General features: G+C 36.4%; 1 protein-coding gene across 6 annotated transcripts in view; it reads left to right on the top strand.

Moving 5' to 3' along the window:
- CNST (consortin, connexin sorting protein) overlaps window positions 1–19568 on the top strand; it is a 124154-nt gene extending 104586 nt beyond the window's left edge. For all 6 annotated transcript variants that reach the window (XM_081222026.1, XM_081222024.1, XM_081222023.1 and 3 more), the window contains 2 exons: window positions 13362–13497; window positions 16423–19568. In XM_081222026.1, coding sequence (XP_081078152.1) covers window positions 13362–13497; window positions 16423–16628 — 342 coding nt within the window. In that variant the 3' untranslated portion in view covers window positions 16629–19568. The remainder of the gene's footprint in view (window positions 1–13361; window positions 13498–16422) is intronic.
- Window positions 19569–21167: the final 1599 nt, after the last annotated feature.

The following is a 21167-nucleotide window of genomic DNA, read 5'->3' on the forward strand; positions in this document are numbered from 1 at the left end:
AAAAACATGAGATAGTATCTAATCTAGAAACTTAGGTACATTATAAAACTCATATTTTTATTTCAGAAAACGTTTTTCCTTTTTATTTATTTATTTTTAACACCTTTATTAGAGTATAATTCCTTTACAATGGTGTGTTTGTTTCTACTTTATAACAAGTGAATCAGCTGTACATGTACATATATCCCCATATCCCCTCCCTCTTGTGTCTCCTTCCCACCCTCCCTATCCCACCCCTCTAGGTGGTCACAAAGCACCGAGCTGATCTCCCTGTTTTAAGCGGCTGCTTCCCACTAGCTATCTATTTTACATTTGGTAGTGTATATATGTCAGTACTACTCTCTCACTTTGTCGCAGCTTACCCTTCCCCCTCCTCATGTCCTCAAGTCCATTCTCTACGTCTGCGTCCTTATTCCTGTCCTTCCCCTAGTTTCTTCAGAACCATTTCTTTTCTTTAGATTCCATATATATGTGTTAACATGCGGTATTTGTTTTTATCTTTCTGACTTCACTCTGAATGACAGTCTCTAGGTCCATCCATCTCACTACAAATAACTCAATTTCGTTCCTTCTTATGCCTGAGTAATATTCCATTGTATATATGTGCCAAATCTTCTTTAGCCATTCATCTGTCGGTAGATACTTAGGTTGCTTCCATGTCTAGGCTATTGTAAATAGAGATGCAGTGCACATTGTGGTACATGACTCTTTTTGAATTATGGTTTTCTCAGGGTCTCTGCCCAGTAGTGGGATTGCTGGGTCATATGGTAGTTCTATTTTTAGTTTTCTAAGGAACCTCCATTCTGTTCTCCATAGTGGTGTATCAGTTTACTTCCCACCAACAATGCATAAGGGTTCCCTTTTCTCTACACCCTCTCCAGCATTTATTGTTTGTAAATTTTTTGATGATGGCCATTCTGACCGGTGTGAGGTGATACCTCATTGTAGTTTTGATTTGCATTTCTCTAATAATTAGTGATGTTGAGCAGCTTTTCATGTGCCCCTTGGCCATCTGTATGTCTTCTTTGGAGAAATGTCTATTTAGGTCTTCTGCCCATTTTTTGATTGGGTTGTTTGTTTTTTTAATATTGGGTTGCATGAGATGTTTATATATTTTGGAGATTAATCCTTTGTCCGTTGATTCATTTGCAAATATTTTCTCCCATTCTGAGGGTTGTCTTTTCATCTTGTTTATGGTGTCCTTTGCTTTGCAAAAGCTTTTAAGTTTCATTAGGTCCCATTTGGACCACCAGAGGTGGATCAAAAAAGATCTTGCTGTGATTTATGTCAAAGAGTGTTCTTCCTATGTTTTCCTCTAACAGTTTTATAGTGTCCAGTCTTACTTACATTTAGGTCTCTAATGCATTTTGAGTTTATTTTTGTATATGGTGTTAGGGAATGTTCTAATTTTATTCTGTTACATGTAGCTGTCCAGTTTTCCCAGCACCACTTATTGAAGAGACAGTCTTTTCTCCATTGTATTTCCTTGCCTCCTTTGTCATAGATTAGTTGACCATAGGTGCGTGGGTTTATCTCTGTGCTTTCTATCTTGTTCCATTGATCTATATTTCTGTTTTTGTGCCAGTACCATATTCTCTTGATTACAGTAGCTTTGTAGTATAGTCTGAAGTCAGGGAGTCTGATTCCTCCTGCTCCGTTTTTTTCCCTCAAGACTGCTGTTCGGGATCTTTTGTGTCTCCATACAAATTTTCAGATTTTTTTGTACTAGTTCTGTAAAAAATGCCATTGGTAATTTGATAGGGATTGCATTGAATCTGTAGATTGCTATGGGTACTATACTCATTTTAACAATGTTGATTCTTCCAATCCAAGAACATGGTATATCTCTCCATCTGTTGGTATCATCTTTAATTTCTTTCATCAGTGTCTTATACTGTTCTTCATACAGGTCTTTTGTCTCCCTAAGTATGTTTATTCCTAGGTATTTTATTCTTTTGTTGTTATTAATTTCTTAATTAATAATTAATTAATAATTTCTTAATTGTTATTAATTTCTCTTTCAGATTTTTCATCATTAGTGTATAAGAATGCAAGAGATTTCTGTGCATTAATTTTGTATCCTGCAACTTTACCAAATTCATTGATTAGCTCTAGTAGTTTTCTGGTGGCATCTTTAGGATTCTCTATGTACAGTATCATGTCATCTGCAAACAGTGACAGTTTTACTTCTTCTTTTCCAGTTTGTATTCCTTTTATTTCTTTTTCTTCTCTCATTGCTGTGGCTAGGACTTCCAAAACTATGTTGAATAAGAGTGGTGAGAGTGGACATCCTTGTCTTGTTCCTGATCTTAGAGGAAATACTTTCAGTTTTTCACCATTGAGAATGATGTTGGCTGTGGGGTTGTCGTATATAGCCTTTATTACATTGAGGTAGGTTCCCTCTATGCCCACTTCTGGAGAGGTTTTTGTTTGTTTGTTTGTTTTTTGCAGTACGCAGGCCTCTCACTGTTGTGGCCTCTCCCGTTGTGGAGCGCAGGCTCAGCGGCCGTGGCTCACGGGTCCAGCTGCTCCGTGGCATGTGGGATCTTCCTGGACCGGGGCATGAACCCGCATCCCCCGCATCGGTAGGTGGACTCTCAACCACTGTGCCACTAGGGAAGCCCTCTGTTGAATTTTGTCAAAAGCTTTTTCTGCATCTGTTGAGATGATCATATGGCTTTTATTCTTCAATTTGTTAATATGGTCTATCACACTGATTGATTTGCTTATATTGAAGAATCTTGCATCCCTGGGATAAATCCCACTTGATCATGGTGTATGATCCTTTTAATGTGTTGTTGAATTCTGTTTGCTAGTATTTGGTTGAGGATTTTTGCATCTATATTCATCAGTGATATTGGTCTGTAATTTTCTTTTTCCATAGTATCTTTGTCTGGTTTTGCTATCAGGGTGATGGTGGCCTCATAGAATAAGTTTGGGAGTTTTCCTTCCTCTGCAATTTTTTGGAAGAGTTTGAGAAGGATGGGTGTAAGCTCTTCTCTAAATGTTTAATAGAATTCACCTGTGAAGCCATCTGGTCCTGGACTTTTGTTTGTTGGAAGATTTTTAATCAGAGTTTCAATTTCCTTACTTGTGATTGGTCTGTTCATATTTTCTATTTCCTCCTGGTTCAGTCTTGGAAGGTTATACCTCTCTAAGAGTTTGTCCATTTCTTCCAGGTTGTCCATTTTATTGGCATAGAGTTGCTTGTCGTGCTCTCTTAGGATGCTTTGTATTTCTGCGGTGTCTGTTGTAACTTCTTTTTCATTTCTAATTTTATTGCTTTGAGTCCTCTCCCTGTTTTTCTTGATGAGTCTGGCTAATGGGTTATCAATTTTGTTTATCTTCTCGAGGAACCAGCTGTTAGTTTTATTGATCTCTGCTATTGTTTTCTTTGTTTCTATTTCATTTATTTCTGCTCTGATCTTTATGATTTCTTTCCTTCTGCTGACTTTGGGTTTTGTTTCTTCTTATTTCTCTAGTTCATTTAGGTGTAAGTTTAGATTGTTTATTTGAGATGTTTCTTGTTTCTTGAGGTAGGCTTGTGTAGCTATAAACTTCCCTCTTACAACTGCTTTTTCTGCATCCCATAGGTTTTGGATTGTCATGTTTCTTTATCCTTTGTCTTAGGTATTTTTTGATTTCCTCTTTGATTTCTTCAGTGATCTCTTGGTTATTTAGTAACGTATTGTTTAGCCTCCATGTGTTTCTTTTTTTACGATTTTTCCCCTGTAATTGGTTTCTAATCTCATAGCATTGTGGTCAGAAAATATGCTTGATATGATTTCTTGAGAAGAAAGTGTAATCTGCTGTTTTTGGATGGAATGTCATATAAATATCAATTAAATCTGTCTGGTCTATTGTGTCATTTAAAGGTTGTGTTTCCCTGTTAATTTTCTGTTTGGATGATCTGTCCATTGGTGTAAGTGAGGTGTCGAAGTCCCCCACTATTATTGTGTTACTGTTGATTTCCTCTTTTATAGCTGTTTGCAGTTGCCTTATGTATTGAGGTGCTCCTATTTTGGGTGCATATATATTCATAATTGTTATATCTTCTTCTTGGATTGATCCCTTCATCATTATGTAGTGTCCTTCCTTGTCTCTTGTAACATTCTTTATTTTAAAGTCTATTTTATCTGATATGAATATTGCTGCTCTAGCTTTCTTTTGATTTCCATTTGCATGGAATATCTTTTTCCATCCCTCACTTTCAGTCTGTATGTGTCCTTAGGTCTGAAGTGGGCCTCTTGTAGACAGCATATATATGGATCTTTTTTTTTTTATCCATTCATTAAGCCTGTGTCTTTTGGTTGGAGCATTTAATCCATTCACGTTTAAGGTAATTATTGATATGTATGTTCCTATTACCATTTTCTTAATTGTTTTGGGTTTGTTTTTGTAGGTCCTTTTCTTCTCTTGTGTTTCCCACTTAGAGAAGTTCCTTTAGCATTTGTTGTAGAGCTGTCTTGGTGATGCTGAATCTCTTAGCTTTTCCTTGTCTGTAAAGCTTTTGATTTCTCAGTTGAATCTGAATGAGATCCTTGCCAGGTAGAGTAATATTGGTTTTAGGTTCTTCCCTTTCATCACTTTAAATATATCATGCCACTCTCTTCTGGTTTGTAGAGTTTCTGCTGAGAAATCAGCTGTTAATCTTATGGGAGGTCCCTTGTATGTTATTTGTCATTTTTCCCTTGTTGCTTTCAAATTTTTCTTTGCCTTTAATTTTTGTCAGTTTGATTCCTATTTGTCTCGGCGTGTTTTTGCTTGGGTTTATCCTGCCTGGGACTCTCTGTGCTTCCTGGATTTGGGTAGCTATTTCCTTTTCCACGTTAGGGAAGTTTTCATCTATAATCTCTTCAAGTATTTTCTCGAGTCCTTTCTCTCTCTCTTCTCCTTCTGGGACCCCTATAATGCGAATGTTGTTGCATTTCATGTTGTCTCAGATGTCCCTTAGGCTGTCTTCATTTCTTTTCATTCTTTTTTCTTTATTCTGTTCCGTGGCAGTGAATTCCACCATTCTGTCTTCCAGGTCACTTATCCGTTCTTCTGCCTCAGTTTTTCTGCTCTTGATTCCTTGTAATGTAGTTTTCATTTCAGTTATTGTATTGTTCATCTCTGTTTGTTTGTTCTTTAATTCTTCTAGGTCTTTGTTAAACATTTCTTGCATCTTCTCGATCTTTGACTCCATTCTTTTTCCGAGGTCCTGGAGCATCTTCAATATCATTACTCTGAATTCTTTTTCTGGAAGGTTGCCTATCTCCACTTCAGTTAGTTGTTTTTCTCAGGTTTTATCTTGTTCCTTCATTTGCTACATAGTCCTCTGCCTTGTCATCTTGTCTATCTTTCTGTGAATATCTGATCCTTTTAATGTGCTGTTGGATTTTGTTTGCTAGTATTTTGTTGAGGATTTTTGCATGTATGTTCATCAGTGATATTGTCCTGTAGTTTTCTTTCTTTGTGACATCTTTGTCTGGTTTTGGTATCAGGGTGACGGTGGCCTCATAGAATGAGTTGGGGGGTGTTCCTCCCTCTGCTATATTTTGGAAGATTTTGAGAAGGAAAGGTGTTAGCTCTTCTCTAAATGTTTGATAGAATTCGCTGGAGAAGCCATGTGGTCCTGGACTGTTGTGTGTTGGAAGATTTTTAATCACAGTCTCAATTTCAGTGCTTGTGATTGTTCTGTTTATTTTGTCCATTTCTTCCAGGTTGTCCATTTTATTGGCATAAAGTTGCTTGTAGTAATCCCTCATGATCGTTTGTATTTCTGCAGTGTCTGTTGTTACTTTCCTTTTTCATTTCTAATTCTATTGGTTTGAGTCTTCTCCCTCTTTTTCTTGATCAGTCTGGCTAATGGTTTATCACTTTTGTTTATCTTCTCAAAGAACCAGCTTTTAGTTGTATTGATCTTTGCTATTGTTTCCTTCATTTCTTTTTCATTTTTTTCTGATCTGACTTTTATGATTTCTTTCCTTCTGCTAACTTTGGGATTTTTTTGTTCTTCTTTCTCTAATTGCTTTAGGTGTAAGATTAGGTTGTTTATTTGAGATGTTTCTTGTTTCTTAATGTAGGATTGTATTGCCATAAACTTCCCTCTTAGAACTGCTTTTGCTGCATGCCATAGGTCATCCCATAGGTCGTCATGTTTTCATTGTCATTTGTTTCTAGGTATTTTTTTATTTCCTCTTTGATTTCTTCAGTGATCTCTTGGTTATTTAGTAGTGTATTATTTAGCCTCATGTTTTACAGATTTTTTCCTGTAATTGATATCTAGTCTCATAGCATTGTGGTTGGAAAAGATACTTGATACGATTTCAATTTTCTTAAATTTACCAAGGCTTTATTTGTGACCCAAGATATGGTCTATCCTGAAGAATGTTCCATGAGCACTTGAGAAGAAAGTGTATTCTGCTGGTTTTGGATGGAACGTCCTATACATATCAATTAAGTCCATTTTGTTTAATGTATCATTCGTAGCTTGTGTTTCCTTATTTATTTTCATTTTGAATGATCTGTCCATTGGTGAAAATGGGGTGTTAAAATTCCCTACTATGATTGTGTTACTGTCGATTTACCCTTTTATAGCTGTTAGTGTTTGCCTTATATATTGAGTTGCTCCTATGTTGGGTGCATAAATATTTACAATTGTTATATGTTCTTCTTGGATTGATCCCTTGATATTATGTAGTGTCCTTCTTTGTCTCTTGTAATAGTCTTTATTTTAAAGTCTATTTTGCCTGATATGAGAATTGCTACTCCAGCTTTGTTTTGATTTCCATTTGCATGGAATATCTTTTTCCATACCCTTACTTTCAGTCTGTGTGTGTCCCTAGGTCTGAAGTGGGTCTCTTGTAGACAGCATATATATGGGTCTTGTTTTTGTATTCATTCAGCCAGTCTATATCTTTTGGTTGGAGCATTTAATCCATTTACATTTAAGGTAATTATCGATATGTTTGTTCCTACTATCATTTTCTTAATTTGGGTTTGTTATTATAGGTCTTTTCCTTCTCTTGTGTTTACTGCCTAGAGAAGTTCCTTTAGCATTTGTTGTAAGGCTGGTTTTTGTGGTGCTGAATTCTCTTAGGTTTTGCTTGTCTGTAAAGGTTTTAATTTGTCCGTCAAATCTGAATGAGATCCTTGCTGGGTGGAGTAATCTTGGTTGTAGGTTTTTCCCCTTCATCACTTTAAGTATGTCCTGCCACTCCCTTCTGGCTTGCACAGTTTCTGCTGAAAGATCAGCTGTTAACCTTATGGGGATTCCCTTGTGTGTTATTTGTTGTTTTCCCCTTGCTTCTTTTAATATTTTTTTCTTTGTATTTATTTCTTGATAGTTTGATTAATATGTGTCTTGGCATGTTTCTCCTTGGATTTATCCTTTATGGGACTCTCTGCACTTCCTGGACTTGACTAATTATTTCCTTTCCCATATTAAGGAAGTTTTCAACTATAATCTCTTCAAATATTTTCTCAGTCCCTCTCATTCTCTCTTCTTCTTCTGGGACCCCTATAATTCGAATATTGGTGTGTTTAATGTTGTCCCAGAGGTCTCTAAGACTGTCCTCAGTTCTTTTCATTCTTTTTTCTTTATTCTGCTCTGCAGTAGTTCTTTCCACTGTTTTATCTTCCATGTCACTTTATCCGTTCTTCTGCTTCAGTTATTCTGCTATTGAGTCCTTCTAGAGAATTTTTAATTTTAGTTATTGTGTTGTTCATCGTTGTTTGTTTGCCCTTTACTTCTTTTAGGTCCTTGTTAAATGTTTCTTGTATTTTCTCCATTCTATTTCTGAGATTTTGTATCATCTTTACTATCATTACTTTGAATTCTCTTTCAGGTAGACTGCCTATTTCCTCTTCATTTATTTGGTCTGGTGGGTTTTTATCTTGCTCCTTTATCTGCTGTGTGTTTCTCTGTCTTCTCATTTTGCTTAACTTACTGTGTTTGGAGTCTCCTTTTCTCAGGCTGCAGGTTCGTCATTCCCGTTGTTTTTGGTGTCTGCCCCAGTGGCTAAGGTTGGTTAAGTGGGTCATGTAGGCTTCCTGGTGGAGGGGACTGGTGCCTGTGTTCTGCTGGATGAGGCTGAATCTTGTCTTTCTGGTGGGCAGGACTGCATCCATTGGTGTGTTTTGGGGTGCCTGTGACCTTATTATGATTTTTGGTAGCCTCTCTGCTAATGGGTGGGGTTGTGTTCCTATCTTGCTGGTTTTTTGGCATAGGGTGTCCAGCACTGTAGCTTGCTGTCATTGGGTGCATCTGGGTCTTCGCGTTGAGGTGGAGATCTCTGGGAGAGCTTTTGCTGTTTTATATTACATGGAGCCAGGAGGTCTCTGGTGGACAAATATCCTGAACTCAGCTCTCCCACCTCAGAGGGTCAGGCCTGACACCCGGACGGAGCACCAAGACCCTATCAGCCACACAGTATCTAGAAAACATCTGGGAGAGACTGCAGCAAGACCGGCTTCTTAGCAGTTGCAACTGTAACAGGAAGCTTATTCCTCCCTCTGGATGGGGCAACAAGTCTTCCTGCAGGTGCGAGGTTGCCTCCTTGGTCCTAAGGAAACTAACTTCTTGTCACCCTCACTATGGACTAGGCGCCGACATTGTGGTAGGACCACGCATGCGCCCATTTTTCCTTTTTAAACTAATCTTTGAAAAATTCAATATCAATGTACTTTATCATCATTTGTTTTTTACTCTCCATATTGTCGTGTCTTAATATGCAGCATTGTAGTGCCAGAGAGCACCGTTGTGTTATTTCTAGAAGATGGCTTTCCTCCATTTAGCTGCCTCCTCTTGCTGCTGCTGTGACTTGTTATATTATTTTGCTGTAGTAGTAGCCATGACATTAATCTACTTTCAAATTATTGAATGACACAAAGGATCTTTCATCTAACCTTCTCCTCCCCAGTGTCTCTAGACTAACGGTTTTAGCCATTAGTTTAAGTATCTCTTAATTCAGGTGATGTATAAGATAAGGATTTGTTGCTGTAAAGTGTTTTGGAAAGACAAAAGAAACTTATTAGGTTTATTTGAAAGTTCTGTTCATCTAATTTTTTTTTTTTTTTTTTTTTTTTTTTTTTTTTTTTTTTTTTTTTTTTTTTTGCTGTACGCGGGCCTCTCACTGCTGTGGCCTCTCCCGTTGCGGAGCACAGGCTCCGGACACACAGGCTCCGCGGCCATGGCTCGCGGGCCCAGCCGCTGTGCGGCATGTGGGATCTTCCGGGATAGGGGCACGAACCCGTGTCCCCTGCATCGGCAGGCGGACTCTCAACCACTGCGCCACCAGGGAAGCCCTGTTCATCTAATTTGAATTGTAATATGTATTATCACAAGTGACACTAAGCAAAATTTTAATAATCATAGAAAATAAGATCTTTTCACATTAGGGAAATGGCAAGAGGTTTAATCTTGAGTTAGTATTCAACTCTGCCCGTAACTGGTGCTACAAATGTAAGCAAGTTATTTAAGCTCTCTCAGCTTGGCCTCTTCATCTGTAAAATAGGACTGGTAATGCCTGTATAATAGAGTTGTAAAGATTAAGTATGAAATATTATATAAATGTCTTTACATAAAGTGCAGATTCACTAAATCATAGTTCTTATTCTGGAACCCAAATCTAAAGGACCAGGCAGAGACCCATGACTTGTTCCTTCAGTGAAGAATAGTACTGGAAAATTTGACATCGAATGACTGGAATTTCATTCTCTAAAGTGAAACTGCTGGCATTTACGCTGTTTATAATATACTAATATAATTTATGAATGTTATTTCTCAAGTTATCTGGAAACCAAGCAAAATTTACCAACCTTGAGTTTCTGGGTTGAGTAAAGCCTTGATCAGTAAAAGAATATTATTTGCTATCTATTTTCTCCTTTAATTTGATGAGGCAGATCTAACAGCAAGGCCTCTCTGAATGTTTCCCTTGTCATATTATGATTTCCTGTGCCAGCAGTGTTGCAGAATAATTTTGTTTTTTACAAACAGTTCATTATTAAAATGCTATTTAAGATGATCATTGCTGTTTGAGGGGGAAGTGCAGAAGAGCTATTTATTTACAAATATACAGGGCTAGGTCGGATGGATGTTTCATTATTTGTTTTAATTCTGCACTTTTTCACAGAGTACCACCAGTAACAATTACACTAATTACAGCTTAAACATTCTTTTTGTTCTCAGTGTAAAGGCTTGGTATACTTTGTTTTGGTAGGAAAGGAATTTGGTAATTGAAGTGGGAAACTAAATTTAGTTTTGTTTTTTTTTAAACTTTTTTTTTTTTTGGCCGCACTATGCGGCTTGTGGAATCTTAGTTCCCTGAACGGGATTTGAACCCAGGCCCTCAGCAGTGAGAGCATGGAATCCTAACCATTTGACTGCCAGGGAATTCCCTAAATTTAGTTTTTAAAGCTTTATTTTTTGAGATTTAAAGTTTCTTAACCTTTTAATATTGACATTATGTTAAAAAATTAAAAGGCATAGAAATGTTTTTTAAGAGTAGTTTGGAGAAGACACATTTCTATGTGCCCTAACTCAACTTCCCAACCTACTTAGAAACACTTAGCAGACTTCTGAATGAGACTCTAGACTAAGACCATGACTTTGTTTTAACTTACTTGCCTTCTACCATAAAATTAAGGTAAACTCTACCAAAGTCATTTCTTTTTGTTTGACTGTCTTGGTATGATAAGTAGGAATTTCTGCACTAGGGGTAGGTTCTAAGACCTTTGCCCAAAACTCTTGTCAGCACAAAAAGGACCACACCCACCTGTCTTCTAAGAGTTTCCCCCTTGGCTTGCATCTCCTATGCCTAAACTTGGTCCCACCATCCCTATAAACTATAGGACAAGAGGGCAGTTAAAAAAGAAAGATCCCTGGGAAAGATCCCTGAATAAGACTGAAAGGAAATAATGGAAAAGAACACATTCCTTCACTTCAGACGCTGGAGCAGCCCTGCTTAAACAAAAGATTCTTGGTGGGAGAGAAAAAGGAAAAGCATGTAAAGGCTGTGGATAGATTTTTTGCCAGGAATTAATGGTTGAGTGGGGAGGGTGTCAAGATAAAATGTTGGCTCATCCCACACAACTGTGATGTCTCATACTCTTACTTCTTCCCTTTTTCAAAAATTTGCCAAAGTTCATTGCCATCCATAGTAAATAAGATGGGGCCACTTGGGAAGTCTTGTATCCCTTAACTATATGACTTCTGGAGCCCAACACACCAGATTAGGGCAAGCAGGCACTAAGGTAGGGGCCTAACAGCTGCTGCACTAGGACTAGCTTCTAGGTCTTGGAAGCACGTTCTGTGTCTTTCCAGATGATTTTGAGAGTTTCTCTTGGTCTTTCAACATCCATTTATTCATATTTGCTGTGTCTTTTGATTTATTATTGGGTCTGTCTCTTGAATTTACAGATTCAAAACTCAGATCATAAAGACATACAGTTAACAGTAATGCAACTCTGGAGCTTGTCTTTGTAACTATTCTTAATAGGACTGTTTTTTCTAAGTAGTTAAAGCAACTTGAAAACACCTATGGTAGGTGAATTCACTCTTGGTAAATGTACTATTTTATGGAATGAAATAGATAGTGAATGAATCTATGAAAACTCCCTTTTTTTTACATTTACTAAAAATTTAAAAAGTCAATGATATATCTTTAGTAGTAATATACTCATTAAAATTCATTTCCATTTTCCATGTCTTGCTCTTTAGAAACTTATTAGGATTTCTTTCCCTTCCTCAAGTACCCAGTTTCAGCAAGGTACTTGTAAAATCATTTTTCTTTGTTGTATGAAGATGGTCTTTAATATTGTTGCTTTCTAATGAAAGATTTGAAAAACTATTCCTTTGCATAATTTATACTTATCATTTTAATGTCACTAAAGTATTTTAGCTTTCTCAGAAGAAATACATCATCTGAAATACATATTTTCTATAAAAAGAATAAATTGCTAACTTTTTTTTTTTTTTTTGAGATAATGGTTTCTATAGACCCATGTTCAGGGAAGCCCAGTAGAAGACTATATTGAGTTATTTGGCCCTAAAAGCATTGAGTTATAAAAAGAACTAATAGAATCTGTAATGTTTATGTATAGCTCATTATCAGAGATGGCTGGCTGGAACCGCAAGTCATATTAAGTATTTTATACCATTGATCAGATAAATGACATTACAGGAAGTTCTCAGCTTACAGTGATCGGATACCAGCAAGTCACTGACATCAACAGTGTTAGGGCCACATTGCCCACCTATGTCATCACCTACAGCTTGTTCAAGCAGGCAACTCACAAGTCAACTTCTGTGAATCAACCTACTGCCTAGGGGGGCCTATGGTAAGGCCTCCAGCTTCCCAGTTGGCTCTACCAACTGATTCTGTTCTCTTTCTCCCTATGCCTCAGAGTCTTTTAACTCCTAAATGGCAAGGTTTCTGTTTTGTCTTTGTTCCTAAATAAAGGGTGGGGTGGAAGCAGAAGAGGGGTGTCCCAAGTGAAAACCAGAAAGACAGCATAGAAAGGGGTAAAGGGGGGACTAAAGAAATAATAGACAGAGGTCTTTTTCTATTTCTTTTCTTTTTCTAAGGGCCAAATATTGAATATTTTAGACTTTATGGTCTGTACTCAATTCTGCCGTTGTAGCAGCCATACACAATATGTAGATGAGTAACCTTGGCTGTGCTCCAATTAAATTCTATTTGCAAAACTAGGCAGCAGGCCTTTGGCCTAGTGGCCATAGTTTGCCACCCTCTGCATACTACAGGGTAATATGTCCCTAGTAAACTGGGTCTAAGAGATATTCTAGAAGAGAAGTCCTTAAGATATTTAGAGCACTAGAACATTATTTAGTAAATGTGTAGTTTCTCAGAGGAACTGAGGACAACACTCATTTTGATGTTAAAAGTTGGTATCAAATATATTTTAAGTCTCACATGCTCATTTCTTAAAAATTGCTGATGAATGTAAAAAGCAGCCTCTGTTATAAAGCAAAACCCAGGACTAATGATTAAGCAAAGAGAGGCCGTAAGGAATCATTTTATAGATGGCTTAACAGGGAAGTGGAGCTATAAATGAGGATAAAGTAAGCCTGATTTCCAGTCCATGCTGTGTCACACTGCCTGGCCCTGGAATCAATTCAGGGCTTTAGAAGAGCAATCAGAGTTTTAGATATGTGTATTTGGCAATATCTGAAGACAAGAGAAAGTATTATTCTGTTAGATTTTGATGACTGTGATTTTTTTCTATAGGAATTGGTTAAATCTCTAATAGGACTTCAGATACCCCTTGAACTGAATTAGCCTTCTTACCATTACATGTAAAACATCACTGATATGTCCCGCCATAATATAACAAACAGTGCTTATAATCTCTGACAGGTTGTTCATGCTGAAGGCTTGGTCTCTATATTAAAGAAGAGGAATGATACTGTAGGAGATCATCCTGCCCAGATGCAACAGAAACCATCTAAGCGAAGAGTGAGATTCCAAGAAATAGACGACAACTTAGATCAAGGTAAAGTGCTCAGACTGTGTCTAGCACAGATTTGATCAGTGTTTGCTGAAAGAATGAATTAATGTACAATAAGGTGTTTGATAACAGGATTTGTAAAGAATATGTGGACTTAGTTGCTTTATCTTCTGTAAAGAAACACAGAGGATCAAACTATCATCAGTTCTTAAATAATTCCTAAGCAATTTGTTTTGCTCAAATAAGTGACCAAGTTGCAAAATTCATCTCATTGCCTTCCTGTCCCACAGGTAGTCCTCAATTTTCAGAGCTTATTTCAGTTTCTTTGTTTCGTGTTTTATTTTCTAGTTTTTGTTTTTTGTTTTTTAGTGAGCCTGCTATTTTTGTCTTCTTTTCAGTGGCAGTTCATACTCCTTCTTGACTGATGTGGAAAATATTTATGGATTACAAATATTTTCTCTTCGGTGATTTCTTCTTGACTCTAGAGAAAGAGGTGTCTCTCAAGAGTACAGTTGAACACTGTTGCTATTGTTTGATTTTTTTTTTTCCTCCTGGGCTTATATTTAAGGTGGTGGTTAAATTTATCTAAGGCCTAGGTAAATCAGAGTGAGTAGAAATATAGCCAAGAACCTATCAGTATGCTTTTCATGTTTATAAAACAACTGCATTGTTAAAATAACAGTGTCAACATGTAGATACGCTTTCTAAGTATGACATAAAGTGATAGCAGTAGAGGTTTCTAAATTTTTACAATTATAAAGCTGGTAGGAACCTTGGAAGTAATCTGTTCTCACCCCTCATTTTACCTCTGCACCTTGCTTGTAACTATCACAGTCCTCTCCAGATAAAGTGCTCAACTCTTTGTTTGTACCAATTGGTATTGAATCATTGCATACATAGTAGGGGGAACCCACGATTTAGAACTGACAGTCCCTAGTTCCCTTAGTAGCCATCTCGTCTTACACTAAGTTACATAACTTGTGCTCAGTAGCCGCCTGTGCCTCTTGGCTTCCATGTTGGACAGCACAGCTCTAAATACTATCAATGCATATAGATAAAACAAAATAGATGTTTTAAAATAAATTGTATCTAAATGTTTGTATATAAATATATGAGAATGAAGAAATACCCAGAAAAATACATAAACTAGATTGTTAACAAAGATAAGAGGGTGGGTGAGAATCATGCCAAAAAGAGAAAAGATGGTAAAAATACTGAACTGACCAAAAACCAAAAAAACCCCAAGAAACACAACATGAATGATATGATCCTTTTTATTTGTGTGTATAAAAATTATGCTAAGTATAAATTATTAAATCTATTAATGTCTATTAACTATTAAAATCTATTAAACTGTAAATGTGTAAATCACAGGACAATACAATTACATAATCCTGTTTCTATAAAAATCCTGAAGCCACATGTGTTTGATCTGGAAGGATATACACCATATTTAACAGTGTTTACCTCTTGGTTGAGAGGGGAATATGATTGGGTAGGAGTAAAAGGGAGAGTCCCTTAGACTCTTAGATACTTTCATGTTTAAATTTTTATGGGGAGAATATATTCACGTATTACTGTAAAATCTTCCAAATAAATTCTATTTGGTTTATATTGGGTTCTGTAAAATTTGTTTTTTTAATCATAAAAGTAATATACACTAATCATGAAAAAACTTAGACAGTAATGAAGTAAAAAGTTTAAGGCTCTCAACCCTCCCTCCCTTGGGGGTTTCCCCCAGGTATTGATTGACGTTCTTACCATCCTTTCAAAACACATTCTGTATATATGCATGTATATGTGTGTACATACACATGTGCCCTTTTTTTTTGACATGAATGGTTCATTATATACCATTATGTGACGGCTTTTTAATTTAACCATCAATCTTGGACATCTTTCTTTGAACAATGTATTAAATTTACTTCATTCTATAAAACAGTTGCATAGTATTCCATGATATGAATCTCCCATAATTATTTAACTCTTCCATTGTAACTAGAATAACTAAGTTATCCTCAACTTTATGTGATAACAAAATTTGCTGCAGTGAACATGCTTGTAAATATGATATTGTGTTTTGTGCAGATCTGTAGGCTTAATTCCTGAAAGTGGATTTGCTAGGCTCGGTGATCAGGACCATATGGACCAGTTGGCCTCAGGCAGTCCTTCCTTGTTTATACCTATTGTCCCAGCACTGCATTCACTTAACACTCTTTCACTCTCAAAAGTGCCCCAGGCTGGATGATAAATTAATTTAAAATGTTAATAGATACTGCCAGATTACCTTCCAAGAAGGTTTTGGTACACCCTCATCATGCTGATCATAAAACTTCTTAGTCTTTTCCAAATATTTTTAATTTTTCTTTAATTATGAGTGATCATTAAGACTTTCAACAAGAGAGTAGTTACTTTCTTCAATATAGAAAGATTTATGTGGACATTTTTATTAAAAAGAAGCCTGCCAAAATTGTTTAAGAAATGAAATTACTAGCTAGAACTTCACTATTCCACTGAAAGATAAAATTGAGTATTACTAAGATGCAAGATCCCACTCAGACATTTTTGCTTGTTTGTTTAATATCAAATTGACTTTGCTTTAAGGTAGTCCCATGATGTGAACTCCAAAGATACTGTAATAGTGAGGTTATATATAATTTGTACTCTAAAATAATGCTATGAGCACATCAGAGAAGTATTGCCATTGTTTTCTTCTTTTTTATGGAAATGGTTATATTCATTGTATAAATGAGCTACTTTTAATTTTAGCATTCACAAGCTCCACAGGTATATATCTTTAAGGTAACTAATAGGTCCTTGTATAGTCACTGGTGTCCTAGCTTCCTGTCAGTGACTATCCATAGAAGACTAATATTAGAAACATCTAGTTATCTTAATCAGTGAGCAGACAGCAGATACTAGGCATTAATTTTGTGTAAGTTTAACCTTACTCTGTCTTCCTGTTTGCAGATGAAGTTGGAGGTGGTTCCTGTATTTTACTGGTCTTGCTGTGCATAGCGACGGTTTTCCTTAGTGTGGGAGGAACTGCATTATACTGCACTTTTGGTGACACGGAGTCACCTGTTTGTACAGACTTTGCAGACAACATGGACTTCTATTACACTAAGTTACTGCAGGGAATGGCAGGACTTAAACACTGGATCTACCTCTCCTAGCAGCATTCAAGAGGGACAGGCATGCTGGCCGTGAGAATCAAAGAGTGAAACTTTCTAAATAGCTTTCATTTCAAGAGTTCTGTAACATGCGCCTCCCTTCCCCAGTGAGGAACCACAAACATCAGAAACAGCAACTTTAACTGGCAATACAGAGGAACTCAGAATAATCCACATAATGATACAGATATTGATCTGAGCACTGTGGATGGAAGGAATGGTCTTTGGAGAGCATGTTCACCTCCTCCTCGCTGCTTCCTAGTGTAATGAGCTACAGAATTAAACAGGGCAGTGTTGGAGCCAAACCATTTTGGGCTACCTTGTCAGGCTAATGGCTAAGGACACTTGTGGTTTATAACCGTTTGTCCAAAGACATTGCTTCCAGCCATCACGCAATAAGTTTGTGTGTAATGAAAAAGAGTTACCTTACAGTTTCAATGTCTTTTTTTAGTTCACCTTGGGAGCTATGTAATTTAGGCTTTGTGCACTCTCCAGATTTCCATTTGTGAAATGATTATGTTTGTGTGTGTGTGTGTGTGTATGTGTATTTCAGACAGTTATCATAAGCAAAAACCCAACGTAGAATAACAAAGATTATTCTTTCAACATAACTATAAATGTGCAGCCACAAAACTTTCAAGAAGGCTTAACTGTGGAACAGATGAATGGTACAAATCTTGGCCCTGAATTAAGAAACTGAGACAGATCTGTGACAGTTAACTTCATTAACTAGCCAGAAATTAATCACAGGCCTAGAGGTAAAATTAAAGAGCTCCCTCTGAGTGTCAGGCAACCAGTTTCATCGTGGATTCAGTGCTTCCTGATATAATAAATGCTGGATTCATCTCAATTCAATAAATACTTATTGAGCACTTATTATGTTCTGAGAATCTAAGAACCCTTCTATAAAGATAAATAAGGTATTAGTTCCTGCTCTAGATGTTTTAATTCTGGCCTTATGTAAAATAAACTAATACTTTGGCAAATGAAGTTAAATCATCATATATAATTCAGAATTAACAGATCATACATTCAGATGCTTGAATGTGCATTCATATCATGGGCTTGATTTAGACCTAATGTGAGGTCATTAGGCGAAAATTCAATCATATCTTAAATAGGCAAATGTCTGATTTTTATTTAAATCTGTCAATTTCCTTTTCTAAGGTACAGTGTTCTAACAATTAGGAAGCCTTGCTTTGGCTTTTTATATCATTGGCAGCATTCTAAAAGAAACAAAACACATGAACTATAGTTTTCTGGCAATGATTATTATTTCATGTTTTTCTGTTAGGATCAATTGAAAGAAAAACAGAGAGTTTTCTTTTTAGTTGTTACTGGCTGGTACAGTACCTCCCTTTGTGTTTCTGCTTATTTATTTAGACTTATGATTTTTAAAGGGCTTTTTATAGAAGTTGAAATTGTGTCATTTAGCATGCATCTGGTTATCCCAATGCTAGATATTTAATTACTGTATACTTAGTGTTTTGATTTTCTATAATTTCAGCTCAATGTGGTTTTAGGCTTGTTTATTTTTAAATTGATGTTTTATTTTTACTTATAATACTGTTTGACTTGTCTGTATCATGTCATCATAAACTATAATATTTTCAAGGATTATAGATCAAAGATATTTATTTAGAAGTGTACAAGATACTGAAATCTAGATTCCTTATACTTAAGGCTGATTTTATTAGAAGATTATTTTAATGTTCTATTATAAATTTTAAGAATTTGTATTCAAATTGTATGTAAATATGTAAAATGTTGATGGTACTATATTATGTAGTTCTGTAAAAGACATTCACAAAGTCTACTGTGAGGAGCATCTCCATCGGAGACAAACCTCTTCTGTTTTACCCTCATGATTTCTAATTACAGAAATTTGGTGATGCTGATTTCTGCCAGTTTTATGTGAAGATAAGTCAGTTTCCCTCCTGTTCACCTTTTTAGGTCACTATTGAAGTCCTAAAAAATCTATATGTCATATTTTCCTATTGGCCACCAGGACCATTACTTCTGAAACTGAAGGTTTCCTGGGAACCTTCACACTGAGGTGAAAGAACTGAGATAATACTTTGGTACTCTGTGGAGTCCAGTTGAGTCTCAGAAAAACCACGTGTGTCCTCACTACTTCCCAGGGAGGGTGAGGTGAGCTCAGGAGCTTATTGATGTCTTGATTTAAAATAGGCATGAAATCTCAACTAGAAAAATTAGGGCAACTTTTAAAAATGTAATTGTCATTTATTGCATGAATTGGAGTAATTCTATCTGGTGATGAGAGAAATTGTTATCTCTCGCATAAAAAAATCATCCAGTTTTACTATAATGTAACTTTTTCTGTCATTTGAAAGCACTGACAACTATTTGTAACTAATCTTCCTTAAGAACTGTATTTGAGGGTAACAGATCAAGCTTGTAATTTAAAAGCTATACCAAAAAAATGTCTCAGAGAGTTTATTTGAACCCCTTGGGTACTGAGAAAAACCACTTTAAAGTGAAAGTAAAATAGTTTCAGAAGTTGGTCTGGCACCATGAGTAGATTAATTTGGGTAGTCTAATAGGTCCCTATGTAAACGCTCCTGTGCTTCTAAAACACCTCCCCATCTGCCTGAAACAACAACCGAAATTCACTCTAAAAATTCATTCCTTTAGATTTAAAAATCAAATCCCTCTGAGAGGTTTACTATATTGAGATGTGAATTTGTGTATTATGCTAAGAGGATTTAAAATTTGAAAGTAGGCCTTATTTTGAAAGGACAGATGTGAATTGGATCTTGCTGGAATGGCAAGGTGGAGAAAAGGGTAGGAATTGAGAAATAAAAGAGGGAAGGTGGGAAAAGAACAAAGAAATCTTTTACCTATTACCTGTTTTGCTGAAGCTGACTTTGTGACATTTAATCCCAATCCAGAGAGAGACTGAATATTTGTGTTCCCACTAACGTGACCTTTATAACTCTGTTCATTTCTATGGGCTCAGTTAATATTAACTCACCCTTGTATACTTAATTATGAAGTGTAAATAGTGTTTTCACATTTATTCATTTGATGCTTACTTAGATCAGTAAACACACATCCCTTAAATCAGGTCTTGTGACTCCCGAAGCCATTATACTTTCTCTTCTATCATGTTGCCTCCATCCTCAAAAAGAATAAGAGTGATCTAGGGTTTATGGCACAAGTTCTAGTGCCATCTGCTATTTTAATAACCTCAAAGATAAACATTTGGTGAGCCTCATGTACTAAGGAATTTTCTTTAAGGAATTCTAGTAGCTTTTAAATCTCTCTTGGTGTAGGCTACTGGGCATCTCTTCTTCCTGGTCCTGAGAAGAGTAAGTCCTGAAATCAACCTCTTGTCTCTTGCCCCGAGAACAGTGCAGAACCACGAGCAACAGTGTTTATTACTCTCTGTACCTTGACAAACATTGGAATGTCTGCAGTGTGCCAAGCACTGAGCTGGGTGCTGGGGCTCTCGAAACAAGAAATGGTACCAGCTTAAAGAAGTTAGTGTCTGGTAAGGTAAATATATTTGTGAAAGGGGGGAAAAAAATGAAGAAATATAGGATACTACTACTCATGGGGATAGAAACTTGAGCTCATTCCTCCCTACCATGTGTCATGCTTTATTAGGAGGAAAAGTAAAATTCTCTCTAGGCCACCTGCATAGCAACTTGATAGACAGGAATCTTTTCTCCCAGCCAAAATTCTAGTGAGTATTACTTTTTGCCTCTAGTTAGCATTTGTGGCATTAATAGCGGGTGGGCTTTCCAGGAGTAGAAAACTGCTTGGCTAGAGCCTTCTTCAAAATTGAAAGTCTGAATAGCACTAAATAGCACAATTGAAAACTTTCTCACAGACTGCAGGTCCAGATGCTTCTCCAGTAAATTCAAGCAATCATTTCAGTAAGAAATAATACCCATCCAACAAAACACTCTTCAAAAAGGAGAAAATACTTGCTAATTCATTTTATGAAAACAATATTGATCCATAGACCTGACACAATCCCTATCAGAATTGCAGCAATTTTTACAAGTGGACAGGCTGATTTTAAAATGTTTGGAGATGCATGTGCCCTAGAAGACAGTCAGTGAACTTGTTAGAACAAAACTGGAGGACTTGTACTTCCAGATTTCAAAACCAAATGCTGCAATAATCAAACCATGGTATGGCAAAAGGAAATCCACGCATATGTGTTCAATGATCTACAAAGGTGCCAAGGCAATTCAAAGGGGGAAAGGAAGTCTTCAACAAATAATTGCTGGAACAACTGTATATCCCACTGGGGAATATAATTAACTTAGACTTTTGCCTCACACAGCACAAAACTTAACTTGAAATAAATGGATCTAAGTGTAAAAGCTATAAAACTTCTAAAACAAAACAGGAGAAAATCCTTTCAGCCTTTGAGTAAGCAAAGATTTCTTAGAACACAGAATACACAAACCATAAAAAAAAAAAAAAAGGATTAGCTGGACTTTTAAAGCACCTGTTCCTTGAACATGGTTAGGAAAATGAAAAAGCAAGCTGAAGATTGGGGGAAAA

The sequence above is a fragment of the Mesoplodon bidens genome (genome assembly GCF_964165515.1).
Source record: "Mesoplodon bidens genome assembly, chromosome: 2".
In the NCBI taxonomy this organism is placed as follows: Eukaryota; Metazoa; Chordata; class Mammalia; order Artiodactyla; family Ziphiidae; genus Mesoplodon; species Mesoplodon bidens.